We start from the raw sequence: 25,306 nt of genomic DNA on the forward strand, positions 1-25,306 counted from the left end.
CAACTACAACTAGAGGGCACACGCAGCCTACACAAAGGACACAACTGGAGCAACTGGCTCAGGTGACGAGGGAGATGGTGCCACTGGGCCCCACAGCACACCTAATACATAAGGCCACTCTATGGACATAGGGTGGTATAACAGTCCTACCTAATACATAGAAACAAACAGCTGGAGGCAGGCAAAATAGGGAGACAAAGAAACATGTCCCAGAAAAAGAACTAAACAAAATGGAGATAAGCAATCTACCAGTTGCAGAGTTCAAAAACACTGGTTACAAGGATGTTCACTGACCTCAGGGAGAACTGCAACAAAAAAATAGAAAACATAAAAACAGAAATTGAAAAACATAAAATGAACCAGTCAGAAATGCTGAATACAGTTCTCCTTCCATCACCATATATTTGATCCCTCATCTACTGACTTGAGTGGTGAACACACAATGTGATATATAGATGATGTATTACAGAATTGTAAACCTGAAACCTATGTAACTTTACTAACAATTGTCACCCCAAAAAAGTTTAATTTAAAAAAAAAGAAATGGGGGCCGGCCCGGTGGCTCAGGCGGTTAGAGCTCCATGCTCCTAACTCCGAAGGCTGCCGGTTCGATTCCCACATGGCCCAGTGGGCTCTCAAACACAAGGTTGCCAGTTCATCTCCTCGAGTCCCACAAGGGATGGTGGGCTCTGCCCCCTGCAACTAAGGTTGAACACGGCACCTTGAGCTGAGCTACCTCCCAGATAGCTCAGTTGGTTGGAGTGCGGGCTCTCAACCACAAGGTTGCCAGTTCAATTCCTCGAGTCCCGCAAGGGATGGTGGACAGTGCCCCCTGCAACTAAGATTGAACACAGCACCTTGAGCTGAGTTGCCGCTGAGCTCCCGGATGGCTCAGTTGGTTGGAGCACGTCCTCTCAACCACAAGGTTGCCGGGATGGTGGGCTGTGCCCCCTGCAACTAGCAATGGCAACTGGACCTGGAGCTGATCTGTGCCCTCCACAACTAAGACTGAAAGAACAACAACTTGAAGCTGAACAGCACCCTCCACAACTGAGATTGAAAGGACAACAACTTGACTTGGAGAAAAGTCCTGGAAGTGCACACTGCTCCCCAATAAAGTCCTGTACCCCTTCCCCAATAAAAACATCTTAAAAAAAAAAAAAGAAAGAAAGAAATGAAGAATTCAACAATTAAAATGAAGAATACATTAGAAGGAATCAACAGTAGATTAGGTGTGAGCCGGCCCGGTGGCTCAGGCGGTTAGAGCTCCATGCTCCTGACTCTGAAGGCTGCCGGTTCCATTCCCACATGGGCCAGTGGGCTATCAACCACAAGGTTGTCAGTTCAATTCCTCGACTCCCACAAAGGATGGTGGGCAGCGCCCCCTGCAACTAAAATTGAACACGGCACCTTGAGCTGAGCTGCCGCTGAGCTCCCAGATGGCTCAGTTGGTTGGAGCACGTCCTCTCAACCGCAAGGTTGCCGGGATGGTGGGCTGTGCCCCCTGCAACTAGCAATGGCAACTGGACCTGGAGCTGAGCTGCGCCTTCCACAACTAAGACTGAAAGAACAACAACTTGAAGCTGAACAGAACCCTCCACAATTAAGATTGAAAGGACAACAACTTGACTTGGAGAAAAGTCCTGGAAGTGCACACTGCTCCCCAATAAAGTCCTGTACCCCTTCCCCAATAAAATCTTTAAAAAAACAACAACAGTAGATTAGGTGAAGCAGAGGATCAAATCAGCAATTCATAAGTTAAGGTAGCCAAAAACACCCAAACAGAAAAGAAAAAAAAAAAAGAATCCAAAAAATGATGAGAGTTTGATGGGCCTCTGGGAAACATCAAGCATACCAACATTCACATCACAGGAGTACCAGAAGGAGGAGACACAGCAAGGGATTAAAACCCTATTTGAAGAAATGACTGAAAAATTCCCTAACCTGATGAAGAAAATGGATATTCAAGTCAGGAAGCACAGAGAGTCCCAAACAAGATGAACCCAAAGATGCCTACACTAAGACACATCATAATTAAAATGGCAATGATTAAAGACTAAGAGAGAATCCTAAAAGCAGCAAGAGAAAAGCAGCCAGTTACCTACAAGGGAGCTCCCATAAGACTGTGAGCTGATTTCTCAACAGAAACTTTGCAGGCCAGAAGGGGGTTGCCTGAAATATTCAAAGTGATGAAAAGCAAGGACCTACAACCAAGATTATTCTACCCAGCAAAGCTATCATTTAGAATGAAAGGACAGCTAAAGAGCTTCCAAGACAAGAAAAAGCTAAAGGAGTTCATCACCTCCAAACCAGCATTACAAGAAATGTTAGAAGGACTTATTTAAGAAGAAAAAGACAATAAAATAAAAATAAAGATCAGAAGTATGAATAATAAAATAGCAATAACTTCATCTCTATCAACAATTACTCTCAATGTAAATGGATTAAATGCTCCAATCAAAAGACATAGTGTGGCTGAATGGATAAGAAAACCAAACCTTTACATATGCGGCCTAACGGAGACTCACTTCAGATTGAAACACACACACACACACACACACACACACACACACACACACTGAAAGTAAAAGGGTAGAAAAAGATAGTTCATGAAAATGGAAACAGAAAAATACACACACAAAAATCTGGGGTAGCAAGACTTATACCAGCCAAACAGACTTTAAAACAAAGGCTATAAGAGACAAAGAAGAACCCAGTAATCCCACTTCTGGGTATTTATCTGAAGAAACCCAAAACACTACTTTCAAGGGACATGTGCATCCCTATGTTCATTGCAGCATTGTTTACAATGGCTAAGACATGGAGGCAACCTAGGTGCCCATCAATGGATGAATGGATGAAGAAGAGGTGGTACATATACACAATGGAATATTACTCAGCTATAAAAAAGAATGAAATCTTGTCATGTGCAACAACATGGATAGACATTGAGAGCATTATGCTGAGTGGAGTAAATCAAAGACAATGCCATATGATTTAACTTACATGTGGAACCTAGAAAGCAGAATAAATAAACAAACAAAACAGAAACAAGCTCATAGATACAGAGAGCATTTTGATGACTGCCAGCTGGAAGAGGGTTGGTAGGTGGGTTAAAGAGGGGAAGGGATTAAGAAGTATAAATTGGTAGTGACAAAATAATCCTGGAGATGTTAAGGACTGCATAAGGAATACAGTCACTAATATAGTGATAACTATATATGTGTCAGATGGGTACTGGATTTATTGGGGTGATCACTTTATAAGTTATAGCAATGTGTAATCACTATGTTGCACACCTGAAACAAATATAATATTGTATGTCAACTGTAATTTAGAAATAAAACAATTATTGGAAAAAAAAAAAAAAAGGCCCCTGGATGATTCTGACCCAGATGTTCTTTTGGAGACTACCCTAAGAACACTACCACAAATTTTGTTTTCTTTATGAATTTTTTATTTAAGTATAGTTGGTATACAATATTATATTAGTTATATTAGTTTCAGGTGTACAATATAGTGATTTGACATTTTTATACCTTACAATGTGATCACCCCACTAATTCTAATAATCATCTGTCACCATGTAAACTTATCACCATATTATTGACTACATTCCCTTTCACATTTTTCACCCATACCCCTACCCTCTCCTTTGGTCTCTGTGTTCTACAAGCCTGTTTTTGTTTTGTTTGTTTGTTTGTTATGTTTTTAGATTGTCCATATAAGTGAAACCATACAATATTAGTCTTTTTCTGTCTGACTTATTTCACTTAGCATAATACCCTCTAGTACCATAATCATTTACTTTGACTTTCACGAGTAGGAGTCAAAAAGTAATAAGTGGGAGATCAAACCTAGCAGGGTAAGCACAAGGAGATGAGGACCCTAGCAGGGCACAGTCAGACTTTCTTAAGGGTGCAAATATAACTGGAAAGAGGGTGAGCACCAAGCACAAAGTAAGAGAAATTTAGCACATGGATATTCTGATAGGGTAGAGACAACTTCAGTGTATCCTGGAAAGAAGCAGGATCAAGCACACAGGGGCAAGTCTTCTGAAATGATGGAGTAAATTATTTTAAAAAATCATTTCAACTCCCTTGAAATTAATGCAAGGGTATAAAGCAAATGAAAAAAATATTCACTCAAAAAAATCTACTCAATCTTAGAAATAATTGTCAGAGTCTATGACATTTCAGCCATGGCTCACTCAATTGACATCCCCCACCACCATCACCACCAAGTTCCATAGCTCCATGTTATAAAAGCTTTAACCTGAGTGCTCTATTTCAAGCAGGTGAGGCCAAGGTGATGGGAGCTTCCTTTCTACCCAGCTCATACTCTGGGACTATGATTTTATCCCATGAGGGTCAGGCTGCTGTGTTTGTCACTCTTCTTAGTCTGTACTGCAGAAGCTACATTCCAGGCAGGCATAGCCAAGAGGACATAGTAGGTCATGAGAATGAAGAGCTCCCAAGCTCTTCCTGAGGCAACTCACTTTATTTGGAAGACAGAATGGAGAACTCCATGTCTAGCATCTCAGGAGGTTGAAAACAATAGAGATCTTGGTGGAGAGCAACTAATAGAAAGCTGGTAGCTCCAAAATACAAACAAAATAGCAGACCAACCAGAAGTTTAGCAGAACCGGGGAAAGAGACAGCCAGGAGAGCCCTCCTGGGATCACAGTCAATCCTGCATGTCAGGGAAGAGGGCACATGTGCTTGGCAGCACCCACGAAGAAGAATCAGAGCAAGATGTGGTGGCAGACCTGAAAACATTCACCAGGCTGCAACCTGATCCACCAACATAGCAGAAGCCTTACTATCATGGGGGCACAAACAACCTCTGACCAAACACTGACTTAATAGTAAGCTACTCAGACCCAAGGACGATGCCTAGGAAGCTGTGGGGACAGAGCGAGGAGTGCAGTTTCCAGGCTCTCGGCCTCACATAGACAGGTGCTGGCTCAGGTAGTAATGGCCATCAACTGTGATTGGATGGCCATCAGCTGTGGCTAGTTGGCCGTGAGCTGTAACCAGTGAGCCATTGGCCACTAATATAACTGCTGTGGGGGCTAGCAGGAAAAATGGGGGCTAACAAGAAGATGGAGGCTGAGCCTGCAAGAGGCGCAGTGAGGGTTGAGAATTGTGTGGCTCCTGTTTCCTGTTTCTCCAACCCAGCCGCCAGCGAGAATATAGTGATATGACTCCTCCATCTATGGCTCCGTGGGTGTTCCTTTTTGGCCTCACCATATCCTGCGTTCTTATGTGGGGAGCGGGAGCAGAGACCCCGCAGGCCGCCCCGCACGACAGAAGCAATACTTAAAAATAAATTTGCACTTATCCCCAAAAGTCTGGGCAACAGTGTGCACGCCCGAAGGTGTGTTTTCTGAGAAGCAAACTGTCGTGCGGGAGACCCTGCTCGGTGCGCCATTTGTCATGCGGGGCGGCCTGCGGGGTCTCTGCTCCCGCTCCCCACATAAGAACGCAGGATATGGTGAGGCCAAAAACCAACACCCACGGAGCCATAGGTAGGGGAGTCATACCACTATGGTCTCACTGGAGGCTGGGTTCACCGGACGTGCGACCTGCTGTCCGTTTTTCTGCCAACCAACTGACGACTCTCTTTCACTGTCCTCGACTCTGCTCCTCTACTCTCCTCGGCTCTCCTCCGTAGTCGCAGCACTTATATTAGCGGCTAATTGGCTAACGGCCATCTACTACCCGAGCCAGCACCTTTCCACGTGAGGCCGAGAGCCTGTAAACTACTTTCTGGGGCTCTGTCCCCACACAAACACAGAGGGAATCCCCAAGCTACTAGTACTAGTCCCCAGATGAAAGAAGGGGGGGAAAAAAGCAAACCGCCTGGCCTGTGATAGCAGCCTCCAACTCACATTCACCCTACTGTAAAGGATAAAAATCTTAACTGGCTAAGAACAAACATTGACCAGTAAGAGCCTTATGCCCTCCCACGAGTGACCCTTAACTTAAAGATAAAAACAAATGGAAACAATCTGAGCTGGGATATTAGAGACTGTGTTGCAGGGAAAATAGACTTCACAGAACGAGTGCAGCCGAGTCACTGACGTTTGACTTAGTAAGCAATAAGCAAAACAACCCCGATTCTAAAATGCCCAGACATGAACAAGAAATAATGAGACATGCAAGAAAAAAGTAAAGTGTTACCAATACACAGAAAGAAAAAGCTCGCAATACAAACTGCCTTTGAAGAGGCTCACATGGTGGACTAAGGGAAAAAGAAAAAACTTCAAAGCAGCTATTATAAATATGTTCAAAGAACAAAAGGAAACCATGATTAAAGAATTAAAGGAAGAGATGAGGACAACATCTCATCAAACAGATAATATCAATAAAAAGATAGAAATATTCAAATTATTAAAAAGAACCAAATGGAAAATCCAGTCAAAACATACAACTGAAATGAAAAATTCACTAGAGGGACCATGTATTTGAATTAACAGAAGAAAGAATCAGCAAACTTAAAGAGTCCCAAAGAGATTATGCAATCCTAAAACAGAGAAAAAAATGAAGAGTCTCAGAGAAATGTGAGATACTATTAAGTACACCAACATACACATAATGGGAGTACCAGAAGGAGATATGAGGAAGGAATGAAAAATATCAAAAAAATAATGGCTGAAACTTTGCAAACTCATCAAAAACATTAATTTACATATTCAAGAAGTTCAATAAACTCTAAGCAGGATAAATATAACGACATCCAGACACACCATTGTCACGATGTTTAAAGACAAAAAGGAAATCCTGTGTGGGGACAGAGTCCCAGAAATCAGTTTCCAGGCTCTCGACGTCACATGGAAAGGTGCTGGCTCGGGTAGTAGATGGTTACCAGGTGTGACTGGTTGGCCATCAGCTGTTACCGATCAGCCATTAGCCACTGACATAACTGCCGTGGCTACACCGGGGCGTTGGTTGGTTGGCAGAGAAGCAGGCGGCATACTGAGAATGATGTGGGTCCTACTTCGTGCGTCTCGCCCAGCCGCCAGCTATACTGGGGTGCAGGAAGACCCCTTGTTTGGGTACTGGCAGATATTTGCTCCCTATGTCTCCAACCCAGCTGCCAGTGAGAATACAGTGGTATGACTCCCCTATCTATGGCTCCGTGGGTGTTCCTTTTTGGCCTCACCATATCCTGCTTTTCTATATGGGAGCGGGAGCTGAGACCCTGCATGACATTCTGAGAGGAGCAAAATAAAAATGACTCATTACATACAAGAAAACCCAGTAAGATTAATAGTTGACATCTCATCACACACCATGAAAGTCAGAAGGCAGTGGAGCAACATGTTCAAAATGTTGAAAGTAAACAACTGCCAAACAAGAACATTATATCCAGTAAAACTACCTTTCACAAGTGAAGCCAAACTAAACTATAATTCCAGATAAACCAAAGCATAGAATTTGTTAGTAGCAGACTTACATTATAATGAATACCAAAGAAAGTTCTTTAGGCTGAAAGTAAATTATATCATATAGCACGATGAATCCACACAGAGAGACACACAAAAAATAGCAACAAAATAATAATGTAGGCAATTATAAAAAAACAGTATAATTACACACTTCTTTTGTCTCTTGACTGATTTAAAAAGATATTGAAATAAAGAATATGTATATCAGAGAAATGCAAATAAAAACCACAATGAGATATCACCTCACCCCAGTCAGAATGGCTATCATCAACAAGACAAATAGTAACAAGTGCTGGAGAGGCTGTGGAGAAAAAGGAACCCTCATACACTGTTGGTGGGAATGCAGATTGGTGCAGCCACTATGGAAGGCAGTGTGGAGGTTCCTCAAAAAATTACGACTAGAATTACCATATGACCCAGCAATCCCTCTCCTGGGTATCTACCCAAAAAATCTGAAAACATTTATCCATAAAGACAAGTGTGCTCCAATGTTCATTGCAGCTTTATTTACAGTGGCCAAGACATGGAAACAACCAAAATGTCCTTCGACAGATGAATGAATAAAGAAGTGATATACATACACGATGGAATACTATTCGGCAGTAAGAAAAGATGAAATAGGACCATTTGTGACACCATGGATGGATCTTGAGATTATAGTGCTAAGCGAAATAAGTCAGACAGCAGAGAACCATATGATTTCACTGATATGTGGTATATAAACCAAAAACAACAAAAGAACAAGACAAACAAATGAGAAACAGAAACTCATAGACACAGACAATAGTTTAGTGGTTACCAGAGGGTAAGGGGGTTGGGGGGTGGTAGATGAGGGTAAGGGGGATCAAATATATGGTGATAGAAGGAGAACTGACCCTGGGTGGTGAACACACAATGTGATTTATAGATAATGTAATATAGAATTGTACCTGAAATATATGTAACTTTACTTACAATTGTCACCCCTATAAACTTAAAAATAAATAAATAAATAAACAAACAAACAAAAATAATATGTATATAAGTGCACTGTTGGGCCTATCACAATATATTTGTCAATAATACACAAGGTAGGATGATAAGAGCAAAAAGCTCAATTGGAATAAGAAAGGGACATCAGGTCCAACTCAAATCTATAACCCAAAGCCACAGAAAGAAATTAAGAGAAGATATCATAAATAAAATTAATATTAAAAAGTCTACGAGGTGTGATCAAACAATACGATGAATGTTTAAATTTTAAAAAAATTGTTACAGTAAAAGACACATTGCCATGAATCCCCTTCAAAATACTCCCCCTCACTTCGAACACACTCATCCCATCGTTCTTGCCACTTTCTGAAGCAGTTCTGGAAGTCCTCTTTCGTGAGTGTCTTTAGTCACGCTGTCGCGGCTGCCTCGATGTCCTGAATAGATTCAAAATGTTTACCTTTTCTGGTCATTTTGACTTTGGGGAAGAGCCAGAAGTCACATGGTGCCAGATTCAGTGAATAAGGTGGATGAGGACACATCATAATGTTTTTATTTGACAGAAATTGCCGCATACCAGAAGCAATGTGTGACACAGAGCCTTTCCGTTGTGATAACAAAATATGGTAAAAGGTGAATGCTGCTATCAAGTGCCATCCAACAGAAAGGGAGGGACCTTTAATACGGGAAGCAGTGCATCGAACCTTAGTAACAGAGTGTGACAAGTTTCAACTTGTTCTTGTTCGGTGCAGTCAGTCGGGTGTGAGCTATGGTTGAGAGAAGGTGTGTTTTAAAGTGTGCCATAAATAATCCTCCATCATGATAATGCACAGTGTCACACATCATTTCTGGTATGTAACAATTTTTGTCAAATAAAAAACATTACGGTGTGTCCTTGTCCACCATACGCACTGGATCTGGCACCGTGCGACTTCTGGTTCTTCCCCAAAGTCAAAATGATTCAGGACATCAAGGCAGCCAATACATCACAACTAAAGACACTCACGAAAGATGACTTCCAGAACTGCTTCCGAAAGTGGCAAGAATGATGGGATAAGTGTGTTTGAAGCGAGGGGGAGTATTTGGAGGGGGATTAATAACAATGTGTCTTTTATTGTAATAATTTTTAATTTAAACATTCATTGTATTTTCTGACCACACCTCATGTAAGTATAGGCTTTCACTCGTTTCTTCTATCAGCTTCCTTGAAAGACTTAATATTATATAACAAGTTACATAGAGTAATAATTATAACAGTGTATTGCTGAGTTTGTAATACATAGATGTTTTATATCTTTATACACAAAAAATGAACTATATAGTAGTTTCCATATTTCACTGTAACTAAGTCAGTATAAAACCAAAGTCAACTCTGAGAAATTAAGCTGTGCATTATAAGCCCTAGAAAAGATAGTAAGAAAATAACTAAAAATATTTTTTAAATAATTAAAGGAATTAAGATATTACAGTAGAAAATATCCACTTAATGCAAAAGAAGACAATGAAGGAAGAACAGAGTAATGAAAAAGACATAAGACACAGAAAACAAAAAGCAAATGTCAAATGTAAATCCAGTTATATCAATAATAACATTGAGTGAGAATGGCTTAAACAATTCAATCAAAAGGCAGATATTTTCAGATTGGCTTAAGAAAAAAACAGGATCCAACTATATACTATCCCTGTAAGAGATACTTTAGATTCAATCATGCAAATTGGCTGAAAATGAAAGAATGGAAAAGATGTACAATACAAACAGCAACCAGAAATGAAAATGGGGTAGCTGTACTAATAACAGAAAATAGATATTAAAACAAAAGAAATGTGAGAGAATAAAGTGGTATGACTCCCTACCTATGGCTCCTTGTGTGTTCCTTTTGGCCTCACCATGTCCTGCGTTCTTGTATGGGGAGCGGGAGCAGAGACCCTGCAGGCCTCCCCGCACGACAAATGGCGCAGCGAGCAGGGTCTCCCGCATGACACATGGCGTAGTCGGCAGGATATGGTGCCGGCCAAAGCTCTCCAAAGGACGGTGGAGCAGTTTGTGCGTGTGAACACCCAGTCTGAGGAAGACCAGGAGGAGCAGCTGCCGGAGAGCTGGACCCCCGTGGAGGGGTGGGAGGACATGGATGGTTCTCCCACCAGCACAGGAAAAGCCATTCAGCTGCTGCAGAGATGGAGCCCCGTGGAAAAGTGGAAAGATGTGGACGGTTCCCCAACCAGCACAGGCCGGAGAGAGCGAGGTCGTTGCGGCCCTGTGGGCCGGGGAAGTTCCTGCTCAGGCAGCCCGGATGCAGGACTTATAGTCCCAGGAGGTAACGCTTGCTGAGTCCTCCGTGGGAGATGAGGGTGAGGTCAAGGTCATCCCTCACCCCCAGGACAGCCCTGGCGAATGACTATGGACTATGGCGAATTGCCTTCCATTCCTAAGTTAATGGACCGCTTGACTGTTTGTTTGGGAACTGTTGTTAGTGGAACTGGGGGATATTTGCTTTTGTCTCTTGACTGGCCGCCATTGAGAATATGTAAGCACCTTGATTGTGAGTCGCTGTTGTTCCAGCAGGGTACCCTGAGAGGCACAGAGAGAGTGGCAGTGCGCTGAGAGGTCTGGCTGAGCCCTGAAGATACCCTGGCTGTGCCCAGGAAGTCGGGCTGTTCCCAGAGAGAATAGTAGAGCCCTGAAGGTACCCTGGCTGTGCCCAGGAAGTCGGGCTGTTCCCAGAGAGAGTAGAGCCCTGGCTGAGTCCAGGAAGTCTGGCTGAGCCCTGAAGATACCCTGGCTGTGCCCAGGAAGTCGGGCTGTTCCCAGAGAGAGTAGTAGAGCCCTGAAGGTACCCTGGCTGTGCCCAGGAAGTCGGGCTGTTCCCAGAGAGAGTAGTAGAGCCCTGAAGGTACCCTGGCTGTGCCCAGGAAGTCGGGCTGTTCCCAGAGAGAGTGGCAGTGCCCTGAGAGCCCTGGCTGTGTCCAGGAAGTGTGGCTGTTCCCAGAGAAAGTGGCAGTGCCCTGAGAAATCCTAGCTGTGCCCGGGGAAACTAGTGGTACCCTAAGAAGTCCAGGAAGTCTGGCTGTGCCCAGGAGTACTGGTGGTGCCCTGAGAAACCCTGGCTGTGTCCGGGAAGACAGGTGGTACCCTAAGAAGTCCAGGAAGTCTGGCAGTGCCCAGGAGTACTGGTGGTGCCCTGAGAAACCCTGGCTGTGTCCGGGAAGACAGGTGGTACCCTAAGAAGTCCAGGAAGTCTGGCTGTGCCCAGAAGCACTGGTGGTGCCCTGAGAAACCCTGGCTGTGCCCAGAGAGCCTGGCTGTGTCCAGGATATTGCATTCACCCCCAGGCTCCTCGCACAGGTCCCCTCATGGAAGACGCTTGTCGCGAGATTGTGAGGCGAGAGCCTGTAGGGGTGGAGTGTGGGGCGGAGCCCCAGAAAGTAGTTTCCAGGCTCTCGGCCTCACATAGACAGGTGCTGGCTCAGGTAGTAAATGGCCAACTGTGATTGCATGGCCATCAGCTGTGGCTAGTTGGCCGTCAGCTGTAACCAGTGAGCCATTGGCCACAATATAGGTGGAGAGGAGAAGAAAGATGGCGGTTTGAGGAAGAGAAAGAGAAGAAGGATGGGGCTAGCAAGAAGATGGCGGCTGGGCTGGCAAGTGTGGATGGCGGTTTGCGGACAGTGTGTATCCAGCCTCCAGTGAGAGTATAGTGCCGCCAGAGAGAATAAAGTGGTATGACTCCCCTACCTATGGCTCCGTGGGTGTTCCTTTTTGGCCTCACCATGTCCTGCGTTCTTGTATGGGGAGCGGGAGAAGAGACCCTGCAGGCCACCCAGCACGACAAATGGCGCAGCGAGCAGGGTCTCCCGCATGACACTTAGTAACAGAGTGTGACAAGTTTCAACTTGTTCTTGTTCGGTGCAGTCAGTCGGGTGTGAGCTATGGTTGAGAGAAGGTGTGTTTTAAAGTGTGCCATAAATAATCCTCCATCATGATAATGCACAGTGTCACACATCATTTCTGGTATGTAACAATTTTTGTCAAATAAAAAACATTACGGTGTGTCCTTGTCCACCATACGCACTGGATCTGGCACCGTGCGACTTCTGGTTCTTCCCCAAAGTCAAAATGATTCAGGACATCAAGGCAGCCAATACATCACAACTAAAGACACTCACGAAAGATGACTTCCAGAACTGCTTCCGAAAGTGGCAAGAATGATGGGATAAGTGTGTTTGAAGCGAGGGGGAGTATTTGGAGGGGGATTAATAACAATGTGTCTTTTATTGTAATAATTTTTAATTTAAACATTCATTGTATTTTCTGACCACACCTCATGTAAGTATAGGCTTTCACTCGTTTCTTCTATCAGCTTCCTTGAAAGACTTAATATTATATAACAAGTTACATAGAGTAATAATTATAACAGTGTATTGCTGAGTTTGTAATACATAGATGTTTTATATCTTTATACACAAAAAATGAACTATATAGTAGTTTCCATATTTCACTGTAACTAAGTCAGTATAAAACCAAAGTCAACTCTGAGAAATTAAGCTGTGCATTATAAGCCCTAGAAAAGATAGTAAGAAAATAACTAAAAATATTTTTTAAATAATTAAAGGAATTAAGATATTACAGTAGAAAATATCCACTTAATGCAAAAGAAGACAATGAAGGAAGAACAGAGTAATGAAAAAGACATAAGACACAGAAAACAAAAAGCAAATGTCAAATGTAAATCCAGTTATATCAATAATAACATTGAGTGAGAATGGCTTAAACAATTCAATCAAATGGCAGATATTTTCAGATTGGCTTAAGAAAAAAACAGGATCCAACTATATACTATCCCTGTAAGAGATACTTTAGATTCAATCATGCAAATTGGCTGAAAATGAAAGAATGGAAAAGATGTACAATACAAACAGCAACCAGAAATGAAAATGGGGTAGCTGTACTAATAACAGAAAATAGATATTAAAACAAAAGAAATGTTACGAGAAAAAAGACATTTCATGGTGATAAAAGGGACAATCTATCAGGAAGCTAAAACAATGATAAGCATATATGCACATAGCAGATATCAAAATACATGAAGCAAAAACTGATTGTCAGGAGAGATAGACAATTCAACAATAATAGTTGGGGACTTCAACACCCACCTTTCAATAATGGGCATAATGGTTAGGCAGAAGATCAACAAGGAAATACAAGAGTTAACAATGGGATACACAAACAAGACCTCACAGGCACTTATGAAATACTCCAAAGAATATGCATTCCTCTGAAGAACACATGGAACATTCAGCAGAATAGATCCTATGTTAGGACATAACATAAGCCTCAATAAATCTGAAGAAGCTTAAATCATTCAAAGTTTGTTTTTCAAATACAACAAATGGAATTAGAAATCAACATTAACAAGTTTGAGAAATACATACAAACATGGAAATAAAATAAGACACCCCTAAATAATCACAGTTCTGAAATTAACCCTTACATTAATTGTGAAATGATTTTTTACAAAGTACAAAGAAAATTCACTGGGAAAAGAACAGTTTTTTCGACAAATGATGTTGGGACAACTGGATGTAGTCATATTCACATGCAAAATAATAACCTGGGACTCTCTACTTCACACCATGCAGAAATGCATGTGCACACACACTCAAAATGGATCATAGACCTGAATGTAAGACTTAAAAACTATAAAACTCTTAGAAAAAAAATGTATAAGTGAAAATATTCACATCCCTACAATTTGAAAGTGGTTTCTTAGTATGACACCTAAAGCACAAGTGCAAAAATAAAAGAAATAAATTGCAAATCCAGAATCCATTTTTAACTGTGAGTTCTCAAAAAACATAGAACTCCATTCCATGGTCCCCTTAGACTACGAGTATACCATTTTGTATCTATTCCTCCTTCATCATTAACCAGTTTAGAAAAGTTATTAAAATATCAATGGCACTCAGTCCCGTCAATCATTATTTATGATCGGTACTACCAATCATGCAACTAGAATGTTTTATGCATGAAAATAAGTACAATTAAGTGATAATAAAAAGTATTTTCACTAGAATAAATCTCTTAAATCATAACATTCAGTATTAGCATCTGTTTTAACTATTCAAAAATAATCAGTATTTATTTAAAATTTCCACTTAAGAAACTATTTAAGCTATGGGAATATTTTAACCATTTTTTTCTGATTAAAAAGGTAATATATAATTTTTTTAAAGAACATATATTTTTGCAAAGTTGAGATCACATTCTATATTATTTTGTACGCTGCTTTTTTTTCCCCATCTTTATAAATGAACTCTTTCCATATCATTCCTCAAAAACCTGATAGAAGCAATACATTGTTCCACTGTATTGATAAATTTCAAATTACTTAATCTATATTTCTGTTTTAAAATGGGTAAAGGACTTGAATAGACATTTTTCAAAAAAAGACATATAAATGGTCAGTAAGTACATACAAAGGTGCTTGATGTCACTAATCATTGGGGAAATGCAAATCAAAACCACAAGATATCACCTCACACCTGTTAGGCTGTCTATCATCATAAAGATAAGAGGTAACAAGTGCTGGTGAGGATGTGGAGAAAAGGGAACTCTTGAGCACTGTTGGAGAAAATGAAATTGGTACAGCCACTGTGGAAAACAGTATGAAGGGTCCTCATTGTGGTTCCGATTTCACTTCCCTGAGGTTACCCTTTCTTGGTTTTCATTTTTTACCTAGTTTGAGAGTTCAAGCCTTGGTAAAAGTCAGTGATTATACTATGTATCTCTACTCTGAAATATTTTGGAAATACTAGTTAAATATGAGATACATACATGGAATTTGATGAATAAGATGTGTGTGTGAGAGAAAGAGAAACAGACAGAAAAAAACCTTTATAAAAACCAAAAACCCTTAGGATGTTCTCAGGTCACAAATAATTTCAAAACAGCTGAATAGCAAAAGTTGAAACCTTCCATTAGATAGAGCCCTCTTAATCATTGAGAAGGAATTTCTTAGCAATATGATAAAATAATTACAAAAAGTATTTAAAGGAATAATGAGTTCTCTGGTAAGTTTCAGGATTAAGTTATTTTATAAGTTTTTATCAGATTTTAAGCTTTTGTTAATTCATTCAATGGGAGAATCTAATGCTATTTTATGCCTTTTATTTCTCACTACTAAAAATACTCAGAGCATTTATGTGTAATTTTCTGTGACGCTGGACATTTTCTACTTTGAAATGGACCATGCATCCTTCTTGAATGTTTAATAGCTTCATCTTTGTGCTATTGATTCACTGTTTTCCATCATCCCTCCCCCTTGGCAGAATACCCAATACAAGGCCATATACATATAGCACATGAATGAATGAATGAATGAATGAATGAATAAGTGATTACGGTTTCCTTTGCCCTAAACCATGTCTTCCATATTTTTATGAAAAGATAAAAACTAAAGAAAGCTTTTATTATTTAACATAAATTTAACAATCTTATTTCCATCAATGTCAATCAGGTAATTCCAGTTGGATTCCAAGGCATTCCAGTTCGATAGCTAAATATGAAGAAGTGTAATAGTTCGGAAAAACTGGTGCATCCAAATTTCTTAGGTTATATTAAAAAAATGAACATAAAATACCAGTAATTTTTATTTGACATTTCAATGAGTTTCCTCTTACATAATAATACACAAGGTGCTGTTACATTAAGATTCCTTTCAACTCAACAAAATAAAATTGGAAATTATTGCCTTATACTTTATATTTTAGTATGAAATTAAAGCCTTAAAGCCTCAATTTGTATTTCATTTAATTACTGAAGTCTAAAATACATTTTTTTTCAAAAACTGAAAATATTATATACCCAGGTATCATAAAACAGACATACGTAATATATCTGAATTTGTTCATCATTTAAAATGTGCCACGTGTATTCAGAGATACACTTAAAATTTATTTTTTACCTCCTTGGTCTACTACAAATTATTTTTCAGACATACTGTTATACCTCAGATGTTCATCAACTGTTTTCCAGTTGCTGAGAGATAGTATGTATATATTTCCCAGCAGTACTAGAGACAAGGATATAATTTTGCTTGACTTGTATAACCCTGCCAGGACTATACAACTGAATTTCAATAAATATTAACTAATGCCATTTAAATGCTAATCTTTGAAAGTAATCAATTGTGTGTGTGTGTGTGTGTGTGTGTGTGTGTATTAGAAGGGCTTGAAAAGCTGGTCTATGTTTTGGGGTGCTTCTGGCGCTTACTATATGAATATTGAAGGCTTCTTTTTTTCCCAGATACTCAGATATTTTGCCAAAATGTGCTAAAACAAAATCACTTAGGGAATATGAGCTAGCCTAGAGATTAATAAAACCTCAAACTTCACAGGCTTCCACAAATTATGATATGAAGACAACAGATAATTTTAAGCTATCAAATATTTCAATACTTCACTTGGTTTGTTTCTATGACATATTTATCCCACATGAAAGATTTGCTGAAGGAGATGTAATGGCCTACTGGGACAGGAAGAATAAGTTTTCCGTAGAAAATGTTAAATTAATTTTGATGGTGATGCAAAGTTAAGGAAGGGTTGTTAAGGGCTGGCTGGCTGCCACTGGGTGGGGTTTTGTTTTGGTATCCTCTTAGAGTCTGCAGGTGTTTGGCACCAGTTAAAATCAGGGCCAGCTGCCATATTTCAGTTCTGATATTTCCCTCCCAATAGTTCTCAGAAGTGATGCTCCAGGGTGATGTCTCACACCTGATGTATTCAACTTGTGTGGTACAAATGTGAAGACTTAAATAACACCAATTCTGTGACACCCTTTGCCCTCTCCTCCCCACCCAAAGGTCACAGCATCAAGGAGAAAGAAAAACATTAATCAGAGGTTTAATCATACACACACACACACACACACGTATATATTTACACACACACATATATGTTAGATATATTTTTTAATTGAGCAGTTCATTCAAAGACAGTGATACACTAGAATCGCCAAACATACAAAACACAAAAGGCAGGATAACACATTCTCTTTTGATTCTCATCGTAGATAATGATCCTTTTAAATCCTCTCAATGGTGAGATCCATACCTATTTTTGCAGGAAATTGAATAGTTTCTATTAAAAGCTGCATTTTCTTTTAAGCTGTTTGGGTTGGAAAACCTCAAACCACAATGTATTTCATGCACACGTTCCCAAGGGTCTGTTAAATAGACCATACTGAGGTCATCTAATATGTTTTTTAAGCTTTTTAAGAATTCACTTATTGTACTACACAATTTTGGCCTAATTAAAAGAAAATATTTTAAGAAACCATTTGGAAAAATGACCATGAAAATCTATATGCAGACAATCTATATTACCCTTCTACAATGCAAAGAGTTTTCAACAGATAATTTATCACTGGGAGACAAAAACAACACTACCACTGGAAGAATTTGGGATCCAAACATCTCAGAGTTATCAGTAAATACAGACCAAACCCCCACAGTATTCTTGACTGACTTAAAAGTGGATGACTGCAGGATCATTTTAACTGTGCAAAGGTCTACCACACGAAATCAGAGGATGGAATGTAGAGAAACTTGCATCTATCTAAGAAAGAGAAATCATCTGCCATTTCAACTGAGTCAAAAAATCCAGTTTTCTCCAGACATTGATGAAATTATTTAGTTTAGAAATAGTTACTACCATCAGTAAATTTCTGTTGTCTACCAAGATGAAATGTAGACCACAAATGACATGCCAATGGTCCACTTGGTAAGTAGGCCCACAGGAAACACTCTCGTATTTTTTGATGTTTGTAATCCTTTTTTAATTTTTTTTTATTAGACATACCCCCTTGCATTTCATCAAAGTTTCACTTCCTGCGCCATGTTCCAGGCCTTGTACTTCACCTAAATCAATTTTCAGCTGAAATAGCAGCTGTGCTGGCGCAGCACGCACACATGGAGAGCCGGCCGTGGGCGCCAGCAACGCGGCCCCACATCTGAACACAAGTGGCCGGCTCCACGCACCCAGGGCCAAGAAACTGCACAGCTCATCAGGGGGAAAACAAGGGAGTCCACCTTAAACGGAAATTATACTTTTATGGAAAATGAAAAATAAAAGAATTTTCAGTAATCAGAAATGACGAAGGGTTGAGAACTTGGCACAGAGTCTGTAGATGTATTTTCTTAAAAGGATATGTGTTAGAGCTCAATTTTAAGCTGATGTTCCCTATCCCCACACTACACTGGATTTGCCTTGATCTACTAAACAGTGGTAAGTAAAAGCAAATGTTTTTTTAAGCAAAAATCTAACCATAAAAGGCACCATCAAAACCAGAGCTACTACCATTCATTGAGCATTTACCACTTGGCAATCCCTACTATGTGTCCTTAATAAACATTACCTCCTTTAACACTTACAAAAATATAGAGAAAAGATCCCATCTCACCACTTTATACCTGAGGAAGCTGAAGCCTAGAAAGTTTATAAAACAGCCCGGTAATTTTGACTCCATGGTCTTAACCATTATGCTATGCTTGGTCCCTGAGATTTTCAACCAAAGGCTTTCCAGTCAGGCCTACAGACACAGAGCTTGTCAGCCCCACTAAGGGTGCACAGTAGCTACTTAAGCGTTGAGAAAAATCTATATTTTGCAGAGAAGCAACTCATTCATGTGTTGATTCGTGTAGCGACAAATATTTATTGTACACCTGCTGCTTAAGTCAATTTTGAATTTATTTTTCAGAAAGGAAGAGAATTACTAAATCCATGCTAAATATCTAGCAAGTAGAACATAGTAAGTACAGTCAAGATTTGTTCAATGCACTTTCAAAGTTGTGATCTGTTAGGTATCATCTTAAGGTGTTTTTTTAATAATTTAATTTACACAATTTTTTTTAAAAAACTCCCTGATTTTTCACATTCTACATTCCTTTCAAAATTCAAAATTATATGGACTTCTTCCTAAAGGGGCCAAACATTCCCAAACACAGGGGAGACGGTATCCTTGCCTCTTTTGCAGGAAAAGTCCTACTTACAATTGTCATAGTCATCTTTGCTAATTTAAAATATAATACTATTACATTGCTCTCTAGTCTTACTAAAAATCAGATAAATTTCTAAATACATTTTAGCGTTTAAATTCCAAAGAATGAAAGAATAAAATTATATATATATATATATATATATATATATATCCAACTCTTCTCTTGTAAATAGAGTGAAATTGTCAACTACTATCACTGCATGATTAAGAATTTTTGAGGTTAGAATTGTAACAATTAGAATCTATTATTTTGAAGTCTAAGAAGGCAATTTTCAGAGATGTGGTAGAAAGAAAACTTGGTATCCCGGCTTAGGTAATATCAATGTTCTCCATTTGGAAGATGGGCTAAGCACTGGGAACACGCCATAGACCAGTAATAGAAATTCCTTGAAGATCGAAAAGAGATGAGATATGCAGGTGAAAGTAATTAAACTGAACTACAGGAGAAAATTGGGAATGGAAATTCTAATTATCCTATCTTCATTCTGAACCAGCCCATAAAGTGAACAATTTTAAGGTGTTCAGTGGGAACTTGGACCCTGGTTCATCAAAGCCTAAACAATAGGTATTGTTAGAAAATATCTAATAATTTGTGCAATAACATCCTTTACTTTGATGACTTTAATCCCTGACAAAACACAGGTGGAGCAACAGAAATGCTAATGGAAAAACTCTTAGGAAATAGCTCTAGACAACTGTGCTCTCAAACTGAGTTAAATGTGAAGCCCTACATACCTCAGTACCGTTTAAAGCAGAAAAGTAATAATAAAACTCATCCGTTCCCCCACAACAGCTTAACGCCAAAGCACTGGCTCAAAGTTAGGAAATGAGAAAACTGGCCTTCTGGTCTACTACTTTCAGAGTGTGTACACTGCTATGTCATAGCAAGGAATCACCAGGCATTAAATCCACTGATGTGGTGGGGACCCTTTCACACAAACTCAGTACATATCAAGTGGGCTCCCTCATCTCAAATACTCATTGACCATTATTTTATTATGAACAAATCTTTGCCATAGTCACAATCTTAGCAGAAAAAAACAGCACAAAGCAGAATTCCTGAATTCATTCGCTTTTTTCTCCAGCAAATATTGTAAATATTAAATATATTCCAATTCTCTTTCAAATAGATATTCACGTAAGACAAAGTTACCAGAGTTAAAGGGTTAAATCAGTTTTCAGTAAAGTTCTCCTCCCTTAAAAAATGTATTCCATTTTCAGTAATTCATTTCAAAGAAAAATCTGCCACTTTATAAATGAAGAGTATCTGTCAAAAACCCTATAATTTGTATATGTTGGAGATTAACAAGATATGTGAATAATCATAGTGAAAGCTTCACAGAAAAATGGAGTTCTTCTACCTTTTGGGATTATGTGAATCTCAGAAATGTTAAAATGTTTGCAGTGGTATTAAATTAATAAAATCAAAACTTGTTATTTTGACATCATCTAAAAATAATCATTTCAACAATGATTTACAAGAAACATTTTTTTCAGTTGATCCTTATTTCTGGACATCACAAAGGAGCTTGTTATCAATGTACAGCATGAATCTCTATTCAAGTACAATTTATTCTTCATGAATAATGCACATTAATCAGAGCATATAAAAGCCTCTCATTTGCAGAATGAACTATGACTTGCATTGTACCTATGAGGTGGGCTGTAACTGTGAAAGTTCTCATATTTCTTTCTACAGAGAATGATCTCTGAGTGTTTGACCCCAACCTTTCAGTGTCTGTATTTCTGTTTTTCAGGAAAAATAAATGTCCTGACCTTGGAAATTTTATGTACGCTGCTGAAAAAATATGTTAGATCTGATCAACATAAAAGTATGATCACAGTTCTAAATTCTCATTCTTTATATTTCAGACCCACAGTTTAATAGTAAAAAATCATGTTACATGACTAAAGTGCTAGGCCAATGGCTAATGTACATTTATATGAATCAATCTGGATAGAAAACAAAGGCAAATATTTGTGTTTTAACTGCGGTGTACTAAAAGTTTCAAAAACCAAACCTGTGGTTCTGCAAATACATTCTTCATATTGTTGATTGGGCCGTATGGGATGCCGCTGCCTTCAAAGCGGTGTAACCACTCGCTGGTGATTGCTTCCTCAAACCTAGAAACAGATACAAAAAGCATGCATTTTTATACTCTAAAGAATGTAACACCATTTTGCTCATGTGGCCCTCTTTGGAAGCAACCAATACCGACACTGTTTCCAAGGCTTCCTTTGCTCCTAGTTTTGAGAGAATGTTGCTGATACGAACTGACTTGAGCTGCACCGTAGTGGTAAGAATAGCCACCCAGATCCCATGGTTGAAAATCCACCCTCACAGATGTAAGTCCTTCTATTTCTGTCCTTATGTACTTTTTGACAGAGAGACCCTTGGAGAAGAGAGATTCTATGGAAAATGGTATTAATTGAATTTCAATGTGTCATTGAGCTCTTTAGGAAAATAATAATAATAATATTCCAATTTTGAGCATGATGTTACTGTGCAAAGCATTATTTAGCTCTCGGGCGTAGTATATCAGGTGAAGAAAGACCCTGATATACTAAATGATTCCTCAAAACAAAAACTAAACTAATATGGCTATTTTAAAAGAAAGCTATGTATCACCATTACATTTAAAGAACATCAGAACTAACAGCCACAACCAGTAGCCTAAAAACAATCTTAGCTACTTATTTATTTGGACAGTGACTTACTAAGCAGAACAAATCTAGACATGTAAAGACTGATATCTCAGTTTAGGCAACAACGCTCAAATTCTTTAAAGTCCTTTACTTCTGTTTTGTTTTGACTGCAATTTAAAATTGGATTTCACAAACATAAAAGCTTATTTGATTTCCTTTATTTTCTCTATTAGGAAGGAAAGGGGACATAATTCATTTATGAGATTTACTGTTTTATATTTCTTCTCTGTTAAGGCAGTGAACAAAATCTTGGATCCTCAAAGACAACTCAACGCTTACAGTTTGTAACATATGAAGAATTTTAGAATTGCTAATTGTTAAAACAGCAAACTATTTTTAAAGTAACAATCTAGGTGAAAAGAGATTTTTTTAAAGTATTAGCTAAAGTAGATTACTGGCAGCAAGTAAACTGTTTTATTAATATGGAAGGACTAGGGCACATATAATAGAAATATTTAGTATTCATGGATTTCTAATTCAACTCTCTTATGCATAGCTAGAATTAATCTCAGATCTGCAGATTCCACTGGAAATTATACTAGAGAAATGTACTTCTATTATTGAATAAAAAGTGTAAAAACAGCATCAATACTTTGACGATACTTCTCTGATTGCCATCTAATAATGTTCATATATATTTTATATAAAATATTTAGATAATTATTTATATACTTTTACATAAAAATGTCCATATAAATAAGGATCTAATCTTTTTTTTTTAAAAAAAAGATTTTATTGGGGAAGGGGAACAGGACTTTATTGGGGGAAGAGTGTGTACTTCCAGGCCTTTTTTTTCCAAGTCAAGTTGTTGTCCTTTCAACCTTAGTTGTGGAGGGTGCCGTTTAGCTTCTAGTTGTTGGCCTTTCAGTCTTAGTTGTGAAGGGCGCAGCTCAGCTCCAGGTCCAGCTGCCATTTCTAGTTGCAGGGGGTGCAGCCCACCATCCCTTGCAGGAGTCGAACCGGCAACCTTGTGGTTGAGAGGACGCTCTCCAACCAACTGAGCCATCTGGGAGCTCAGCGGCAGCTCAACGCAAGGTGCCGTGTTCAATCTTAGTTGCAGGGGGTGCTGCGTGCCAGCCCTTGCAGGAGTCGAGGCATTGAACTTGCAACCTTGTGGTTGAGAGCCCACTGGCCCATGTGGGAATCGAACCAGCATTCTTCGGAGTTAGGAGCATGGAGCTCTAACTGCCTGAGCCACCGGGCCGGCCCCCTGATCATTTTTTAATGAAGGTAGTATTAACTTTCACTAGGAATGTAATTAATCCTATCATGCATCCACTTATTCTACTACCATCTAGAGATGCCTATTACACACCAGGCATCGTTGTCTTTAAATATACTGCCTTCCCTTTTCTCTCCATTATGACGAATACAGTTTTTTCATTATACATTTTAATTGTAGCCCAGTAATGTTAATTATCTCCACTTAGTACACAATACTTCATTTCTAAATGTTGAAAAATATTCCCTTTATGGGAACACTACAATGCAAGATTAAATGTCTTGCATTAATCGATTCTTCACATCCATATTCTCTTTTCAATGACTGTTAAGTCATCTCCGGGCCAAGACTCCCTAAGATACATACAGATATATATCACCAGAATAATACATGCTGAAAAAATAAGAGATACTTCAAAACCAAAGCCTTTTTAATCACAGTGTCAATTATTTAAGTTTTTATAAACAGAGTGTTAGAAGGCTTAGTCTGATAAATTTTCCAGACAAGTGAATTTATCACCACTGGACTCACCCAAGTGGCCTGAAAAATCTACACAGAAAATGCATGTCAATATCCAAACAGACCCATAGCTACAGGCTTGCCAACAGAAAACTCGGAGGAATAGTTGAAGTTTTAGTATTTATATAAGCTTTTCACCACTGGGCAAAAGAGAGGGATTTATTTCATGTTATGGAAAACAACAGATGCACTTTAGAAATGAGACTGGGGAGGGAGGCAGCGTCTGGAGCTGCAGTTGTGACCACTGTTTGTGTATTTGCGTGGGTGTGGGCGTGGAAGTTTTCTTAAATGCTGTAGACTCCATCAGCCAGAGACAGAACATCTCCGCATTCCTCTGCTCCCAGAGGACACATCCATCATTTTCTTCTGAAAGTCTATCTCTTGATCTAAATCCGATATGGAATCTTTTCCTTTATCTATGCAAAAGAGCTGTAAGCTCATGTTTTCATTAGCCACAAAAAATCTGCAAAAAACATGTAAAGAGCTGATCTAAATCACTCAGAGCAATATTACCCTGAAGATAAGACAAGAAGGGTGGCCTCAGATCCAGTTCAGTGAGCCTCAAAGCCAGAGCCTCCTCCTGGAGACTCATAAAACAATTCATGATCATGAAATTACTAAATCGACCCCTATATTTAATTTTAGATTTTTATTGAATTCACTTAATGCCCAATTAGGTGTTATTAATCAGACTGTATCATTTAGGTAGATGAAATAAATACTGCTACATAAAGATGGACTTGAGTTTAAATTTCTTAACATCAAATTTTAACTTAAACAACAAACAAAAAACTCTTTAGAGAATGGATTAAAGTTGCAACCAAATCAAAGACCTGAGAGAAACCACTAAGAGATCAGGCCATGAAGGTGAGAGTTGGAAATAATTTAGACTACATGGCATTATCCTCGGTTGACCAATAGGAAACTCAGGTTCAGAGAATTAACTTACTCAAACTAATATAGCTCCCTCCCTCAATTTTTTAAATATGATTAACAAATAAAAATTATATATATTTACTTTGCACAATATGATTTTTAAGGAGAGCAACATGATTATTTAATCTGCATAACACTGTGAAATGATTACTACAATCAAGTTAAATAACACATCCATTTTTGTGTGTGTCATGTGGTGAGAACACTTAAGATCTACTATCTTAGCAAATTTTAAGTGTAAAATACAGTATTTTCTATAATCACAATGCTGCACAACAGATTCTCAGAATTTATTCATTTTATAACTGAAAGTTTGTACCCTTCGATGAATATCTTTTCCTCTACATTCTAACCTCTGGCAACCCCCATTCTACATTCTAGCTCTGTGAGTTCACCTTTTTTTAAGATTCTTTACATAAAAGAGATCATGCAGTATTTGTCGTTCTGTGTT

General features: G+C 38.9%; 1 protein-coding gene across 1 annotated transcript in view; it reads right to left on the minus strand.

The window, feature by feature from the left end:
- Window positions 1-25,306, minus strand: part of SUGCT (succinyl-CoA:glutarate-CoA transferase) — an 866,747-nt gene that overhangs the window by 489,302 nt on the left and 352,139 nt on the right. The window contains exon 12 of the mRNA XM_019710224.2: window positions 21,494-21,596. Within this exon, the coding sequence (XP_019565783.2) occupies window positions 21,494-21,596 (103 nt within the window). The remainder of the gene's footprint in view (window positions 1-21,493; window positions 21,597-25,306) is intronic.

The sequence above is a fragment of the Rhinolophus sinicus genome, linkage group LG09 (genome assembly GCF_036562045.2).
Source record: "Rhinolophus sinicus isolate RSC01 linkage group LG09, ASM3656204v1, whole genome shotgun sequence".
NCBI classification, from domain to species: domain Eukaryota; kingdom Metazoa; phylum Chordata; class Mammalia; order Chiroptera; family Rhinolophidae; genus Rhinolophus; species Rhinolophus sinicus.